General features: G+C 48.6%; 1 protein-coding gene across 9 annotated transcripts in view; it reads right to left on the reverse strand.

Moving 5' to 3' along the window:
- The window catches only part of LOC120955307 (E3 ubiquitin-protein ligase lubel), an 18,199-nt gene extending 3,246 nt beyond the window's left edge, over positions 1-14,953 (reverse strand). For 3 of the 9 annotated variants that reach the window (XM_040376032.2, XM_040376033.2, XM_040376034.2), the window contains exons 1-16: positions 14,427-14,563; positions 12,260-12,349; positions 12,046-12,181; positions 11,757-11,905; positions 11,131-11,307; positions 10,373-10,541; positions 10,093-10,310; positions 9,430-9,837; positions 9,146-9,359; positions 7,658-9,079; positions 6,635-6,957; positions 6,358-6,555; positions 5,082-5,465; positions 4,873-4,998; positions 4,328-4,808; positions 1-4,049 (exon numbers count right to left, since the gene is read on the reverse strand). The exon at positions 1-4,049 is cut by the window's left edge and continues 336 nt beyond it. In XM_040376032.2, the coding sequence (XP_040231966.2) occupies positions 1-4,049; positions 4,328-4,808; positions 4,873-4,998; positions 5,082-5,465; positions 6,358-6,555; positions 6,635-6,957; positions 7,658-9,079; positions 9,146-9,359; positions 9,430-9,837; positions 10,093-10,310; positions 10,373-10,541; positions 11,131-11,307; positions 11,757-11,905; positions 12,046-12,181; positions 12,260-12,349; positions 14,427-14,432 (8,550 nt within the window). In that variant the 5' untranslated portion in view covers positions 14,433-14,563. The other 6 variants (XM_040376036.2, XM_040376035.2, XM_040376039.2 and 3 more) reach the window with 6 other exon arrangements.
- Positions 14,954-16,049: the final 1,096 nt, after the last annotated feature.

Here is a 16,049-nt window from a genome sequence, read left to right on the forward strand (position 1 = left end):
GGCCGGCTTGGGAGCAACCTTGGATGTGCTCGGTTTGGGCGATTCCTTCGCCTTGTTGAGGAACTCTTTCTGCATGTTCTTGACCGTGTTGGTTTGTACCGGGCCAAACACACCGCCGATCGATTTTTTGCGCGTGACCGACGGCCGCCGACCGTTGGAATCGGCCGTGGGGGACGATGTGGTGCTGGTGGATTTCTTTTTACTTTCGGTTTTAGTTTTGGAAGCGGTTGCTTTGGCGTTAGCCTTCTGGCCAGTGGGAGTTGGTGGTGTTGTCGGTGAGGCACCATCCTCCGACTGCGAAGAAGCAGCGTTTGTAACTTTAACGGTTAGTTTGGGAGCTTTCGACTTTGATCGAGTGGGTGGGCTCTTCATGGGGGTAGTAGTGGAGGTAGTGGTGGTGGAGGTGGTGGTAATGGTAGTTGCAGTGGGGGAGATGGATGAAGCAGAAGGATGAAGGTCCACATTCTGGTAGATGTTTGTGGTACGCGGTGGAGCTTCGGGCGGAACGACTTGCGGTTGCGTTTCCGTTTGAGGTGTGTGAATGATGACCTGCGATGGTTGTATCTCAACGAAGCTAGATGAAGGCTCCTCAGAGGAGGCACGTGATAGTGTCCTGTGACCGCTCGTAGCATTTCCATTAGGTAAATTATTTGCGTTTGGTTCTGGTGGTTGTTGTTCAGTGGTGACGTTAGTGGTGGTGGGTTGCTGTGGTAGTGATTGAACGTCACCGTCCGTCACGGGGATGGGATTGTTCGATGTGTCTACAAGATCACCAGGACCTTGTTGGTTTTGTGTAGATTCTGGTTGAATACTTTGCTGAGTAGTTTGAGTGATGTCATTCGTCATTTTCAAGCTTTCACTAGCTGGATGATCGAGGTGATCATCTATTGCAGACTCAACAGAAACTTGAAGTTCTTGTGAGTTAACGGTAGCTTCAGACGGCTGCTCCACGGAGTACGATTCTGAGGTTGCTGGTACTGAAGCATCTTCGGTAATGGCTGCCCTCAATTCTGTCCCATTTACAAGACCTGCTTCTCCTTGGTTTGTAGCAGGAAGTTCACTGCTTGTGTTCAGAGTTGTTCCAATAGAAGCTGGTGGCTGTTGGGCCAAGTCATTAGCAGTCTCGATTTCTTGAAGCTTCGAATTTGCCTTAAATACTGTAGCGTATTCAGGGCCACCAATGACTGCTTTGGCGTTCATTAATGTTTGCACATCCTTCATCGTCATCGGAACATTCTCGTCTGCCACGAGCGTAGGTTCACTCGATTCCTCTGCCGTCGTGTTATGGTACTCGGGAACGAGTGTAATCTCACTAATTTCACTCTGTTCCGGACTATTCTGCAGCGTCTCCACACTGGAAGCATGATGCAGTGGGTTGGCCAGATCCAGCGGTCCTAAAGCTTCCTCAGTCAAGTGCAACATGTTTCGTAGCTCGCCTACAGACTGTTCAATCACACTCATAGCATCATTGAAATCACTGTCCAGTGGGAGATCGCTCACCTCGGACGCACTGTTCCGTTCGTTTTCTCTTACGATCGCCATGTTGATCATGGGCATGATCATTTGTGGAGGTTCTTGGACTGGTATCATTTCATTGGGCGGTTGCTCAGCATCTCTCGATTTGGCGGAATCAATGATGGTCATTTCGGAAAACATGACCGATCCATCATCATCATCATCTTCATACTCATAAAAATCGCCATTCTCGTCCACATCGTACTCCTCGTTAGAATCCCACTCTTCTTCCTCCTCTTCACCTTCCCATTCGTCTTCGTATTCATCTTCGTAGTAATCTTCCTCGTAAGCAGCATCGTCCTCGTTGAACGTTGCAATGTCCGAGTTGATCTCATCCTTCATTTGTTGTATGAGCCGTTTCGTATCCAGCACAAGTTCGGATAGATTGTTTGCCAGTTTGGAGCTATGGCTTATAACATCGTCTTGCTGATCTGCTTCCGAGATGTTGTTTGAATTATCCGGCAATGAACCGTTTGTAGGTGGTTCAGATTTGACAGCTTCATTCGGAGCAGAGGAACTAGCTATAGTCTCACTTGCCACAACAGGTGTTTCAGCAATAACAGTTGGTTGAGGCTCTTCTTGTACATGACCATTAGTTTCATTTGAAGCGGTGATTGCGAGCTCATTAGTTTGTATGTTTTCCTCTGCAGAAGGCGCTGGAAGAGGTTGTTGCTGATTCTCATTTGAGGCTTGTGGGGCAGGATCTTGTGAGTGAATTGGTTTTGGTTCTTCAACAACATGAGCAATAGAAGCAGCAGCAGTATTAGATTCCACAGGTTGTATAGGAGGCTCTTGAATCGTGTTTGATATGGCTGGTGTAGAATCTTGTAGCTTTTGTTCTTCCACAATCGGTTGATTGACAGCATCCGTAGCCTCAACTGACTGTTGGGGAAGTTCTTGAGGTGTTGAGACATCTTGCGTAAGATCCTGCATGACGGACTCAGTATGATGATCCTTAATAGGTTCAACGAACGTGGTAGATTCTTCAACTGGAGAAGCTTGTTGTGGCATTGTAGTTGTATCTTCAAATTCTTCCAGCTGTTCCACATTTTCAGCTTCTGATTCTTTTTTCGGAGGAAGGTTTATGTAGATTGGCTCATCAACTAACTCGAAATCTTCTTGATCATCTTCATCTTCAGGAGCGTCTTCCACGTCCATCGTTTGCTCGATACGCTCGATATTCTCAACCACATGTCGCATTTCTTCCACATGATCTATAGCCGCTATCGACGATTGATTCTGTTTTGAATTTGTGGCCAATACTTCAAAGTCACTTTCGGAAGAGCTTTTCACTGGACGCCTGTAGAGATAATTGTTCTTGTTGACTGGAATACGTGATCCACGACGTTTCTTAACGCCTTTCTTTTCCATTTGTGGACTTTCTTGTGGTATTGGCTCTTCTGGACCTTGCGGAGTTCGTGTAGCTTCTTCTATAGCTGTTTGAACGTGGCTCTGAACTTTCGTAGCTGATGGACTTCCCTCTGGATGAGAAGTCTTTGATGCAACCTCATGTTGTTGCACTGGTTGGGACTCCTTCGAAGGAGTCTTAGTGAACAGATGCATCAATTTCTCGTTGATCGATACCAGATCGTAGTAATCCGTAGACTCCGCCGTTTGTCGTGCTTCGTCGGAGCTGCTATCGATAAGATAGTTGCTACGCTTCATCTGATCAAACACGGTAGTGGTTTTCTCGTTTCTTATGGCTCGCTCCAGAAACTTTTGAATATTAGCATACTCGTCCGTTTCGTTGGCTACCGAAGGCTGTACCGACACCTTACTCGTTTGCTGACGCTCGGGGAAATGTACAGGCGGTTCGGGCGTCTTATCGAATGGAAAGTAATGAATGTTGCTGTAGTCGTTCTCAGAGTATTCGGCCCTCATCAACGTCTCGCGTATGTCGTCCTCCAATGATTTCGGTTTCGTCTGTAAATTCACTTTCACCGCGTCCAGTTCCTGCCGTACCTGTTGCACCAGGTTCGGCAGAATGTCCTGTATGTTCTCTTGTACAAAGTCACGTACATCGTCCTCGATGGATCGGTTTGGATCGGGCAGATGATCGGGTTGCTTGCCATTGCGCACGGGAATGGGACTTTTGCTCATGATACGCTGATCACTTGCCTGAGACCGTATCGATGTGGCCGACGGGGACCTAGAGTTGGGCTCAGCGTCGACGAGTTGGCTGAGCAGTTGCTGGATGTTGCGTAGTACCGTACCGTTGGAGGACTCTTGCTTTCGTTCCATTTGCATTATAAGTGCCTCAATATCCTTTAATATTTCCGTATTGGAAGTGGTCGTGCTGGATTGCGCTTCACATACCTCTTCAAGATGATCCTCTTCCGGCAGTGATGGAGTTGGTGCTTTAGTGTTCTCATGTTCAGTTAATTGTTGTATTTCTGGCTCGATATCTTCTCTGTCAGCTTGCTCCATCGCGCTCGGTAGCTCGGGTTCTGATGGTTGCATAACCTTTTCCGATGGCCCTGTACCAAGCAGCTCCTGTTCTACATGGGCACTGATAAACTGTTGAATTTCACTGCCTGTTTGTAGTTGGTTGATGCATTAATTGATTCAGAGGAAGAAGATCAGGTTTACATTACAACACAGAGGGATCATAGGACGTCCGGAGGTTCAGTTGCCGGGTAGGGTAACACGCATCACACACACACAAACACACAGGATAGGTACAGGAAGTTCCCCATTTTCGACGGTATCGCAATGCAGAGTAAAAACACGGGAAAAGGGAAAGAAAAAACTAGCATTAATACCACTGGACCACACTACCCTCCACGCTACAGCCGATGCGATCGGTTCTTACTGATTCCAGTTCGATCCTCCTGCAGCGCTTGCTGCAGCAGCAAGTTGCCACTATCGTTGTCGGCCCCGCTCGGTGGACCCCAGATGCGCATCAGGAACGGTTTGAGCTGCGTTTTGCTTAGCTCAATCGTCGCCAGCTCAAGATTGCCATGGTGGGCCGTCAGGCTTGTGACGATGTCCTCGCGCGTGAAGTTACCCTTCGAGGCGATTTCGCGATACTTGCGCTGTCGCTGCTCGATGCACTCAGTGATCGCACGCCAGATGTTACCCTTGTGCATTCGGAGCGCCTCCCGGGCCTCCACTGTCGAAATGGTTCCGATGGTGTTCTCGCGCTTCTCGTGCCCGTACTTGGTGGCCAACGTTTGAACCGTTTCGATTAGTTTGTTCCAATTGCTGCGCAGCCACTGGACCGGATGCTTTTCGCCACAATGATTCATCGCTGCCTGCAACTCTTCGGCTGTGAAATGATAGCGTTCTGCTTCCTGTGCGATTAAACGTGGTAGCATGTTAATAAAAAGACACAGAAAAGCATTTTATGTGTGTTACCCGCAGAAGAAGAGTCATCTCGGAAGGTTCCTCTTTGGATGTAGATCCATTTTGCATCTCTGTCAGTTGCTCTGTACCTTGCGGCATATCTTCAGGATCTTGATGATCGTCCATCGTTTTCGATTGCTGTCAAATGAGCATAAAAAGAATGAATTAATACCCCCCAAACCTGTTGAGAAACATCAACTCCTCGGGCACACTCTCGTCACCATTGGTTGTCTGGGTGGCACATTTCCACCGCCAGCCGGCTGCGGACTGACGACCTTTGCCTGCGTCATCGTATCGATGCGGCGTAGATCGTTAAATGTGCGATACATGTTCTCCTCGGGAACAGCTGCAGTGCGGCCGGAGGCAGTAGCGGCAGCAGCAGCACCGAGTGTCTGATTAGCGGCTGTTTGGATGATCTGATGGATGGCACGGTCCAGGAAGGATAGGCTTTCATCCTGCTGCTGTTGCTGGCCGTAACGATGGGATGGGGATGATTGAGTGGTAGTGGAGGTGGTCGTTTGATTCAGTGCCTGATTTGCGTGATACCGTGACGAGTTCTGCAGACCGGGCTGCGGGCTCAGTTCGTGTGGTGATGGTGGTAGGCTCTAGAAGTTGATTGAATGGGTTTGTCAGTTATTGAAGAGTCCGTTTTAACCAGCAACTTAGTGTCACAGAGCAAGGAACTGGACCTTTCATTCAAATTTAGTAGACCTATTAGTTACCCAAATGATGATTTATAATTAACTGGTTACTTCATTAGATGCAATTAATTAAAGAAAAATATTACGCCTTAACCCCTTACCAAAACGAGCTAATAAACCACCGACACTCAAAACTACACTAACGCGTGGCGCATGCAATGTGCGCCTATTTCTAACGTCTGCCCTTCGGAAGCATCAACGCACGATCGGGCGTGTTCGATGTAACAGATGACGGTTCGCATAAATCCACTTCATCATTCTTGTACGAACCCGAAACATGACGTCACAACCGACGCCGCGATCGTCCACAAGAGCAAGCAAACAAGCAAGGAAGTGGTCAAACGACAGCCCGTCCGTGGACACCATTACCGCATAGTTGACGAAAATGGTGTGTAATCGTGCCGCTTGGTGTTAGTAAAATAGCGTGTTGGTAGTGCTATTTTTGGGGCGTTCGAATGGCGTGCTGCGTTGTGTAGCTGCAAACTGCCAAAAGTCGGCGTGACGAACGGGGACGACCATAAGGAAGCGTCTTGCTAATGAGGTGTGTTTTGTGGTGGGTTTTGGGATTGGATGAACAAATTTGATGCGCGTCTAGAACTGATGCGTCCCAAAAATAGACGAATCAACAAAGCGTCTGTCAACGATGAAATAATGAAGTGCGGCGCGATAATGTACAACGATGCATAATTATCATGTGAGATGCGTCTGGGAGGGATTCGTTAGGTTTTTCTATGCTTGACACCCCACAAAGACACCCCTATCTTTCAGATTTCTTTTTCCTTCCCCAATGCCATACCTGCGTATCACTAGAGATGCTGTTGCGACTGGCAGGGCGTTCAACTTCAAGCAGTTGCGGTGTGGCGAGCGAATAGGATCGCTTGTAAAGTGCTGAAGACGTGAGGTTCGGCTCCTGGGCCGTTTCATTGGCCGGTATATCAGCGCGTTGACTTTGTGTGGCAATTTCATGACGCACCTGCTCGAATGAATCATATGTCTGGTGCGTGTGCGTGATAGAAGAGATGTGTTTAGCAAAGGAGCTACAGGATATTGGATGAAGTATCTTGTCGACTTACCTGTGTGGACATATCCTGGGGCGGTGGTGATGTGCCGATAGAAGCCCTATGACGTGTCCTTTCTCCTCCAGCCGCTGAATGGCCAACCCCAACAATTTCCCTCGGCGGCGAAGGACCACAACCCGTGGAAACCTTCTCTTTCGCAACCTTTTTCTCAACGTGGACAGGATCTGCATCGAAGCTTGGCTGTATCTCAACCGATTGCTTCTTCTCGGGAGTGAGGGATCGATTCAACCCTTCACTACTACCATCGCTACACGACTTGGACACAACCTCGCCCTCGACTATCTGGTCCATCTCGGTGTCCATCTCGTCGTCAACATCTAGAACGAGAGAGAACACGAGCAAAGACACTGTCCGATTAACACTCACAGAGGAACAACAACAACAAAAAATGGGGTGGGCAACAGGCAACAAGGGGCTTACACACATTTCGGGTAGGAAACTCTTGGGTCTATGTGTCTGGAGTAGTTTTTTTTGCACGAGAAATGGTGCGGCCTTTATTGAGATTATTGTGCACAACGTATCATGGCGCAAAATTACAACATTAGGATTGGGTTCGATTATGAGTACGCGATTTGTTGGTAAACAGGAAAAAACCGGGGTTTGAAAACGAAACAAAAAACACTCACAAACGATTACTACACTCTAGTTGGGACGGCTTTGGATGCCCGGGATCCTAAATATGGAACTGTATTGGTACGGCTGGTGACTCAGATACCGGGAATTAAATGCAAAACGCTACTGGACGGATAGGATATTGGCTTGGAAGTAACGAACAAGAATCACGTACATTCAAAGACATTTGAAGTAGGCTTGAGTGGAAATACTAGAATGATCTTTTTACATTGAACTTTGATAAAATTGGAAACACAACAAAAACAAAGTGCTTGAATGCAGGTGCTTGGGGTGCGTAGATGCTTGCGTGCTTATTACCGGGCAAGGGATACAGGGTGTGGATAAATTAGGGACAACACTACTTCGCTTTAGTGCCGGGCCAAAAGGATATTTTACGAATCCTACCTTTCTTCTTCGTTTCACCTGGTGGCTTACCGTTGGCGGTCTTCTGGGGCGGTACGATTTGCAGCTTCACCTCGGTAACTTGCGGCGTCTCCTGCACTACATCCGGAGGCGGTGAACGGGTCTCACCGTCCTGTTTCGTGGCACCACCACCCACCGCACTGATGGTGGCGGTTTTGCAGCAGATGGCACAGATCTTCACGCCAGGCTCGTTGACGTACGTGCAGAACTCACACTCCCACTCGCGATCCGGTGCAACGAGGGCTGGCGGCGGTGGTGACTGTTCTGGCACTTCTCCATTATCGGGCTCCACCTCCGAGCGGGTGTCGTTGATGATGTTCTTAATCTCGACCGTTTTCAGATGCCGCTGTTCGTCTGAGTCCGACTTCGTGGGCGATATGGTGCGGAACTCCAGCAGCCCATTGACGACCTTTTCCGGCCGTTCATTGTCCGACTCGTTGGCGATGAACTCGGTGCTTGAGTGCTTGCGTTGTCTCTGTTGTTTCGAGGCAAAGCGTCTCCTCTGGTCCGAACCATCCGTATCGGGTGTGTGCGAGTCGGAAGGAATCTTCTTGGGCGCGGCTGCGACAGCCTTTCCACTGTCACTCTTCTTGGTGTCACTCTTTCTGCGCTGTTTCTCACGTCCATCCGAATCGGAGCTTGGTATTGGCTTTTTGGGCGCTGGCAATGGAGCCGGCTTGCTCTTCTGCTGTCTTCGTCGATCCTGTTCCGGCTCGGAGTCGTTCGTGTGCGAGTCGGACGTGATGCGCCGTGCGGCAGCGAGATTGTTCTGAGCCGCCTTCAGTTTGGCCTGACGTCTGCGCTCAAAGTCGGCATCGGAATCATTCGTCATGGAGTCGGAGTTGATCTTGCGCGGTGAGCTGAGACTCTCGTTGCCCGAGCGTGACCGATTGGAGGTGACTCGACGTCCTTCCTGCTCGAGATCGGAATCATTTGTGAAGGAATCCGATGGCTCTTTGCGGGCCGACGACACGGACAGCTTGTCGAAACGATCGCGCACCAGCTCCTCGCGATCGTACCGAGCTGGTGGAGCTGTGACCTTCCTCGACACGGGATAATCGATCAGCGAACGGGCCGAAGATCCTCCACCGCGACGATCACGGTTGAAGCGCGAATGCTTCACGCTCGATGCACGCACGAAGGACTGCGCTGGAGGTTCTGGCTCGTCAAAGTCCATACTGCTGGTAGAGTTGAGACGCTCACGGCGTCGCCGATCACCACCACGCCCGCGCGAACGATGGAACCCGTCGTCCGAATCTTCGTCATCGGTAAGATCGTCGATGAAACTGTTTCGGTTGAGGTTGCGCATCGACATGGTAGATTTGCGCGACTTGACGCTCAGTGCTGGTGAAGCGGCACGAGATCGTGAGTTGGCACGGGATCGCGGCGGTGGCATGGCTACTCCTGGAGATTGAGAAGATGGTGGAATTAGAGAAGGTTCTACGGCAATTGCAATGTATTCTACCGTACCTGGCATCATCGGCATCATGCCCATTGGGGGGTATGGATACATTCCATTCCAAGTGTTGGTCCAGCCTGGTGGATATCCGGCAGGATCTTGTGGCGGATAGCCATGCTGTGGCGGTAGGTTGAGACTCATGTTGGAACCGTTCTGTGATCCACGTCCCATCCAGGCGTTCATCTGATTCCACTGCATCGGATTGAAGTGTGCCATTGACTGAGCCTGCGTCAAAGATAAAACAGAGTACATTGTAGGTAAAAAGGCAAGACAAATCTTGAAGAGATCTCCTTACCTGATGCAACGGATTGAAGCCCCACATGTTCGGCTGCGGTGGTGGCGGCTGGTGCAGATTGAACACAGACGTGCTGAGACTCCTTGGGCCGTTCGGCATCGAAGGCATCGTGTCGCCAAACTCCGAGCGCTGTATAGGAGAGACAGACGGTGCATTACTATTGCCCGGTGGGGCGAAATTGTGCCCAAAGCCTGAACCCGGTCCGTTCGGTGTCCCCGGGACGGACAGTAGATTAATGCCGGAAGCAACACTGCCAGATCGTATTCTGGGCTGTACCGGCGGGTTAAGCCATCTGTTCTGCAGCTGTTGAGAGGGTTGCATCGACGGCTGTTGGTGCTGCTGCTGCTGCTGCTGAAAAGCACCTGTTGGCTTGTTACGGAAGCTGTTTGACGATTCAGTAGCGGATGACTGTAGATCGAGACACGGTTACAGATGAAAAGCAGAATGGTGAGTAAAAGCAACAATTATGTTTGATTTTCCATCCCCCTGTTTTCGATTCGAAAGGGGAAACCTCGTGTGACGTAGTGCGTTTCAAATCGTACGTCAAAAGCGAATGATTTTGAGCACACCAAACATACACAAATGAGTCTACATTGACAAAAGGCAAAACCAAAAATCGAAGACTTCGCGTCAAAAAGCTCCCAACCCCATCGGGCACGATACCTGCAGGTCGGTGTTGGACGTCAAACTGGCGCGTCTGCTGCGATCTCCATCCGACTTCATCGCCTCTTGGTGCTGCCGGTAGCGCTGCTGCAGCAGCGTCATGCGGTCCAGCGTGGCCGCCGTATTGTTCTGGATCTTTTCCATCGTGCTCGAAACGGATCTGTTGGGCCCGATCGACGGCGAGCGCTTCGAGACGGTGTCCAGTGATGAGTTGGAAGCTGGGAAGCGAGAGAAAGGGTTATTTGATGCTCTTGTTTTGAAAGCGTTTAGACAAACTTACAATGAATTTTATTCTCCGGAGGATCGGGTAAGGGCCTGTTTGAGGGATGTATGAAGCGTTTGAGGGAGTTCATCTTTTCCCGCAAGGAAAGAGCCGGACTCGGCGGCGGTGGCGGAGGTTTTTGCTGCTGCTGCTCCGGCTGCCCTTGAGGCACTGTTGTGGGAATTGTCTTTGGGGAAGAGATGGACCCATAAGAAGGATTAAAGCCTTAGATCCTTAGTATTACCAAAATCCTTTACGGGGTATTATGTATTGAATATTTAACGTACTTTTCTCTAAGTAAAACACTTCAACCGCTTGTAAATGCGTTACATGTTAGAGCTTGACTATAACTAAAGAAGCTATCGGGGCCATGGCAAGGGAATTCTAACAAGAACGCAAAAGAAAACACATGCAGTTGTTTTTAAAGAAGCAATAAGAAATCAAGTATATATTTCAAGGTTTTGTGCTAAACATTGGTTATTAGTACATTTGGTCTAAAAGCGTTGAGTGTCTCTCGTTTCATAAGAATATTTGAATGAGAAGTCGATAAGAGAAAGAGTTGTCTATTACATTATAAAAAAATGTGCTTAATAAGTGTGGCAGTTAAAAATTAGAGCGTATTTATCTCAAAGCTAATAGAGTGCGTTCAGTTGTGGTAGTTTCCCCATTAGTCTCGCTCTTTCTCTGTGAGTTCAATCTGGCTGCCCTAGCACAAGAGTGGGTCAAAGTGGTCAAGGCAACAACCACCGTCCTCACGAAATTATGCAGCGCCGTACCTGCTGGTCCTGCTTGCGGCCAAACATGGGACTGGGAAAGTGGAAGCTTCCGGGACGCTTGTTCCTTCTCGGCGGCGGCAGCGGCCCGCTCGATCCGGCGTCACCCTTCGGTGGCAGCGGAGGCTTGACCGTGCTGCTGGGGGTCGGTGGCGCAACCGCCGCGGGCGGTTCAATCGGCTGCGAAGAAGAGAAAAATCGAAGGTGGAACGGAGAAGTGCACAGAGCTGCTGACCGTGCGCAGGGCGCGGAAGTGGATCGAAGTGGATGGGGTGAGATGGGAATTGAAACGAAACGAATCACCATGCATGGGGCAGGGACTGGGTGCGGCTGGGTGACATTTCAACCGATCCAGACGGAAATCGATCACGAGGATGGCGGGATGGCATTTGCTTGCCAACTATCGAGCGAAATGGCGAAGATCAAGTGATCGCACGCCTTTGGAATGAGGTCGGAACGCTTTCCTAATGAAAACCATGCATTTGTGGTAGGATGAACGGAATCGGCAACAACAAAATGGCTAGCAGGGTGAGTGAGAATGATGTTTGTTTCTCCCTCGCTGGTGAGCTCTACTGTAAAAACACTGGACAGCAAGGCGCTGCTGTGGGTGCGCGGTGCTTTTCCCTTACCTTTCTGACGTGTGTTTGGCGTTTCGGGTGTCGGTGGTAGCGATCGTCGCAGGACACACAGAACAGGTTCTGGTCGCACTGCTCGCACCGAACGACGGGCGCGACGGAACCGCACAAATCGCACTTCATCACGGTCAGCCGTTTGATGTCTGGTGTGGGGTGGGTTTCGGTCACATTCCAATGCACGGAGCGAAGGGTGCAATAGGTGCGTGTGTGTGTGTGAAATGCAGATAGAATAATATTTGTATTAGCGTAAGCAGAGAGCAGCGCAAAACACGGCTGTGTGTACCTGGAGATTTGAGCGGCACTGGAGGTGGAGCATTCGAGTATTGCTGCTGGTTCGCCACATCGATGACCTCATACTCGGGATCGTTATTGGCCGGTGGCGGTGGAGGCGGCGGCCCTACCCGATCACTGCTTTCGGTCTGTTGTGGGAAGAGACAGATGGAAGGGCTGTAAATTGTAGTCGGTTGGTGGTTTGGTAAGGGTAAGCTCTATCTTACCACCCATGATGGCATGTTGCGCCCGCTCCGAAATCGGTTTGAAGGACTCGAAGCCATACTTGACCCAGCTCTGCTGGACTGTCGAATATTCTGCATGGAAAATGTTGGAAACAAATTAATGAAAGTGATGACGCGAAGCTCAAAACAAGATGTCGTGTTGCTGCACAAGATCATAACAACAGTTTGTTTTCCCCTGGAGTGTTTTTCGCAACCCATCAATCCATATGCCTAGCGAGTCGATCGGATTATTTACTCTTTAAATCGCTTATCAAGTACAACAAACAATAAAAATGCTCGTATGTGTGTGCACGTTTGCCTGCATCTCATATCGTCTCGCCCCTGGTCTGCCATTGCTATTGCGTGATTTATTTTTAAACATTATTTACATTCACTTGCCAGTACGGACGCGCATCTGCAGACAAGACGCGACGCGAATGTGCGTTTGTTGCGAAGGTAATGTATGTAGGGCGCGGCGGTATAACATTCCCAACTGCACTTATCTCGAGTTCAGTGGCTAGTGCGTGCTGTTTCGGCGTTTTCTCTGTTCGTTGACTTGGCTCATGGCAAAGAGAATGATTTTGTTTTCTAGAGCACTTTCAGTTAATGCAGGGAAAGGCGTTCTGTTGATGGAGACGCATGGTAGCTTTCACGGTTTGAAGTGAAAATGGGTATGGAATGATTAGATTAATTTATTATTTTCAAGTATTTAATGTCCCTTTATTTAGAGCTTTCCCCATTCACAATTTCTGAGCGTTAATTATCTTTTGCATAATATTTATCGCATGATCGAACTGCGAAAAGAGGATAATGTTTATTAAACGATCGCAAATTAAACAGGAAAACGTTCAAAAACATGGCCATAACGTGCTTCTGCTGCGTTCCGAAACCACTATCTCACTCACGATCACATGAGAACCATTTGAAACAGCGCTATTTCCTTCCCTGTCCGAGCCAAAAATAAAACATTCCACATGTTTCCCACTGCTGGTGCTGTTTGATGCTGGAAAATCGGCACACAGCTGCCACAACACCATCGGCACCGGGTCAAAAAACGGAAGCAAAACCATTTGTCCAAAACTGAATGACGAACACAGCTACCAGGGCGCGTCCAATCGCGTCGTACGGCCCAAAACAAAATTAGAACCCTTGCGACATTGCGCCGAGAAGTTGTTGCGAATTTATTTAAAGCCACTCGCACGGTTCCCGTTCATTGACTGTTGTTGTTTTTGCTGGTGCTGTTGGTGCCTTCAAGAAACCTTGCACCTTGCACAAGTTCACGAGTGTACCGGTGTCAACCGCGCACGTCAGAATAAGGAACTGCGTCAAGGATATCGTCAACTATTGCACTTTCAACGCTCAAGTCGCTCCGCTCGCACGTTCGATGAAGCGTGTAAGTGTTTCAGGAAGGCCAATAAAAATAAAATAAACCAATTAATCATCACAGTTATTTTGGTAGAATTTAGTGATGATCTACTACCACACTGTGGAAAGAGCTTAATTACATAATTCCACCACTTTAAAACGTTTGGCTTTTCAGACACCGTCGCTCCCTAAATCCTAACTGCGAGGAGATGATCACTAATAGCACGAGATCGCTGCTTGATCATGTTTCCGCATTCCATTTTAATCCGAAAATGGTTCTCACAAGAGCAGTCCCGCTAATGTTCGTCTGCATCTCGTTGGCGCCACGACAACTATAAGTAACTGGCGCTCCAGACGGCGGTATGTCACTTCAACGGTCTGCTTTTCTCTCTCTCTCTCTCTCTCTCTCTCTCTCTCTCTCTCTCTCTCTCTCTCTCTCTCTCTCTGTCACAACACTTCTCGCACGCCGGTAATGTCAGAGATCGTCTGCAGACGGAACCATTTTCACTGATGACCACAGCGATCAACCTGAGCGGCGGCGGCGGCTCAACGCAACCATTATCGTTAGGATGGGCAGCATACGGAGGCACGGCAGCATACGAACGAAGAGGGCCGGGCGACAACGTATGAGACCCACTAAAATGGTACCGATTTTCTATTTTTAATATAATCCTAGTGCAGGCAGACACATACACACACACGGACACACAAGGGGCCAGACTGTTAGAGAACGTTCACATACGCGCCAACACATTCACGGATGGTAATGCATGGCACCATAATTCCACACAGCGACATCACTTACGCTCATCGAAATCGCGTTTGCCCGGGAGCGCTATATAAATATGGTAGCGATTATTAAGGAAATTGATTTTCACTTTTCGCTCTCGCGAAAATCGCCTCGCACGATCACGGTGAGGATTATTAAGGGAAAATAATTTCGGTCACCTTTTCACTGGCTTGAGCTGATTACACTGAGAGCACTGCGAGCTAAGTCGAAAGATCTGGATGGCTACTGATGGTGCAGGAAAAGCTGACCAGGAATAGCATATCCACCTCAGCTCGGGCGTTGCTTTCGCTTCCACTCACTCTGCTGGTAGCACTCAAACGGGTTCTTTTTGCAACTTCCAGGTGTAACTTCTTTGCCGTCGCCCGACTTTTCGACTTGCACCGGGAGAGTGAAAGTAGAAAATATTCTCTCGCTACTTTTTTTATATAACTTCCCCACCGGAGGGTGCTGCAGGCCGGAACCGAACTGGACCGAGATGCGTACGCGCCGACGTTCAATCACTGACTGGCGAAAGTGGCTGAGCTAAGTCGAAGTGGCTGCGAGTGAGAGCGAATTGGGCGTTCGCAAGCAGCGAAGTGTTTGCTCTTCGCCTCACAAAGAGTGTTGGCACATTAGGACGTAGGTTAAATTTAATTGATCATTAATTTGTATGATTTTGCGTTCATCCAGAACACAACATGGAAGACTGTTTGTCTGATTGCTCCAGTCAAGTATATGATAGCCACACTTTTTAAAAAATTAGGTCAATAGTAATATATATCAAACGAACTCATTTAAGTAGAGGAAACCGAGTTCGTGTATCAATTTTGTGAATTAAAAATCCATTAAATTAAAAATCCAAATTATGTTTCAAAAAGATCGCGCAAACCAACTGTCCTAAGCTGTGTTGCATCGTGAGCGATTTTGCGCCGTCCCGTTTTCGTGCTCCTGAGACCACATATTCACACAGAAAAACACGGCCACTGTCACTGTGTGTGCCTTACGGACGAAAACTAATTTTAGACGAACTTTATCGCCTGCGACTTGCGTGCAGAGCTTGCCCACGCCGTAGTACACCCGTTGAGAGGATCATGTTTTTTTGCCGACAATTTTCGGCAGCACGTTTCGAAACTGGCGCGATTTCACTTTTGCGTCATCGAGAGTGTGCCACGTCAATGAGTGCGCCGAGGGAACGATTGCTATTGAAGGTGGAGAGCGTGGTTGAGTGTTTGATCGTGCGGCAGTGTTGTTTAAATTGTATTTATGTAATAGTTCCATATTTAAATAATATATATATTATTTCCAAATTTTAATAATAATAAGTCATGTTTTGTTGTATTGGTGCGGAAATGGAGCAATATTGCGTTCAATTTCCACAAAACACCAGGCGTATCCATTGACCCGAGCACGTGCTGAAAGCAGTACAATGTTGTTTTTCCTTCTTTCTTTTTGCAACAAACCCTTCTTCTTTGCTGGCTTCAACAACCGTGTGTGATACGGAAATAAATCCTGTGTTTTGTCTAACACACAAAAACACACACACACTCTCACAAGGACCTTGCCCCAAAGTCTCGTGAAGAGCATTGACAGGCCCGAGCCTTGCGTTCCATTTCGTCGTCGTCATTAACCTTTGCCCGTTTCCCCCCCGTTTTTTTCTAC

Source organism: Anopheles coluzzii, chromosome 3 (genome assembly GCF_943734685.1).
Source record: "Anopheles coluzzii chromosome 3, AcolN3, whole genome shotgun sequence".
In the NCBI taxonomy this organism is placed as follows: Eukaryota; Metazoa; Arthropoda; class Insecta; order Diptera; family Culicidae; genus Anopheles; species Anopheles coluzzii.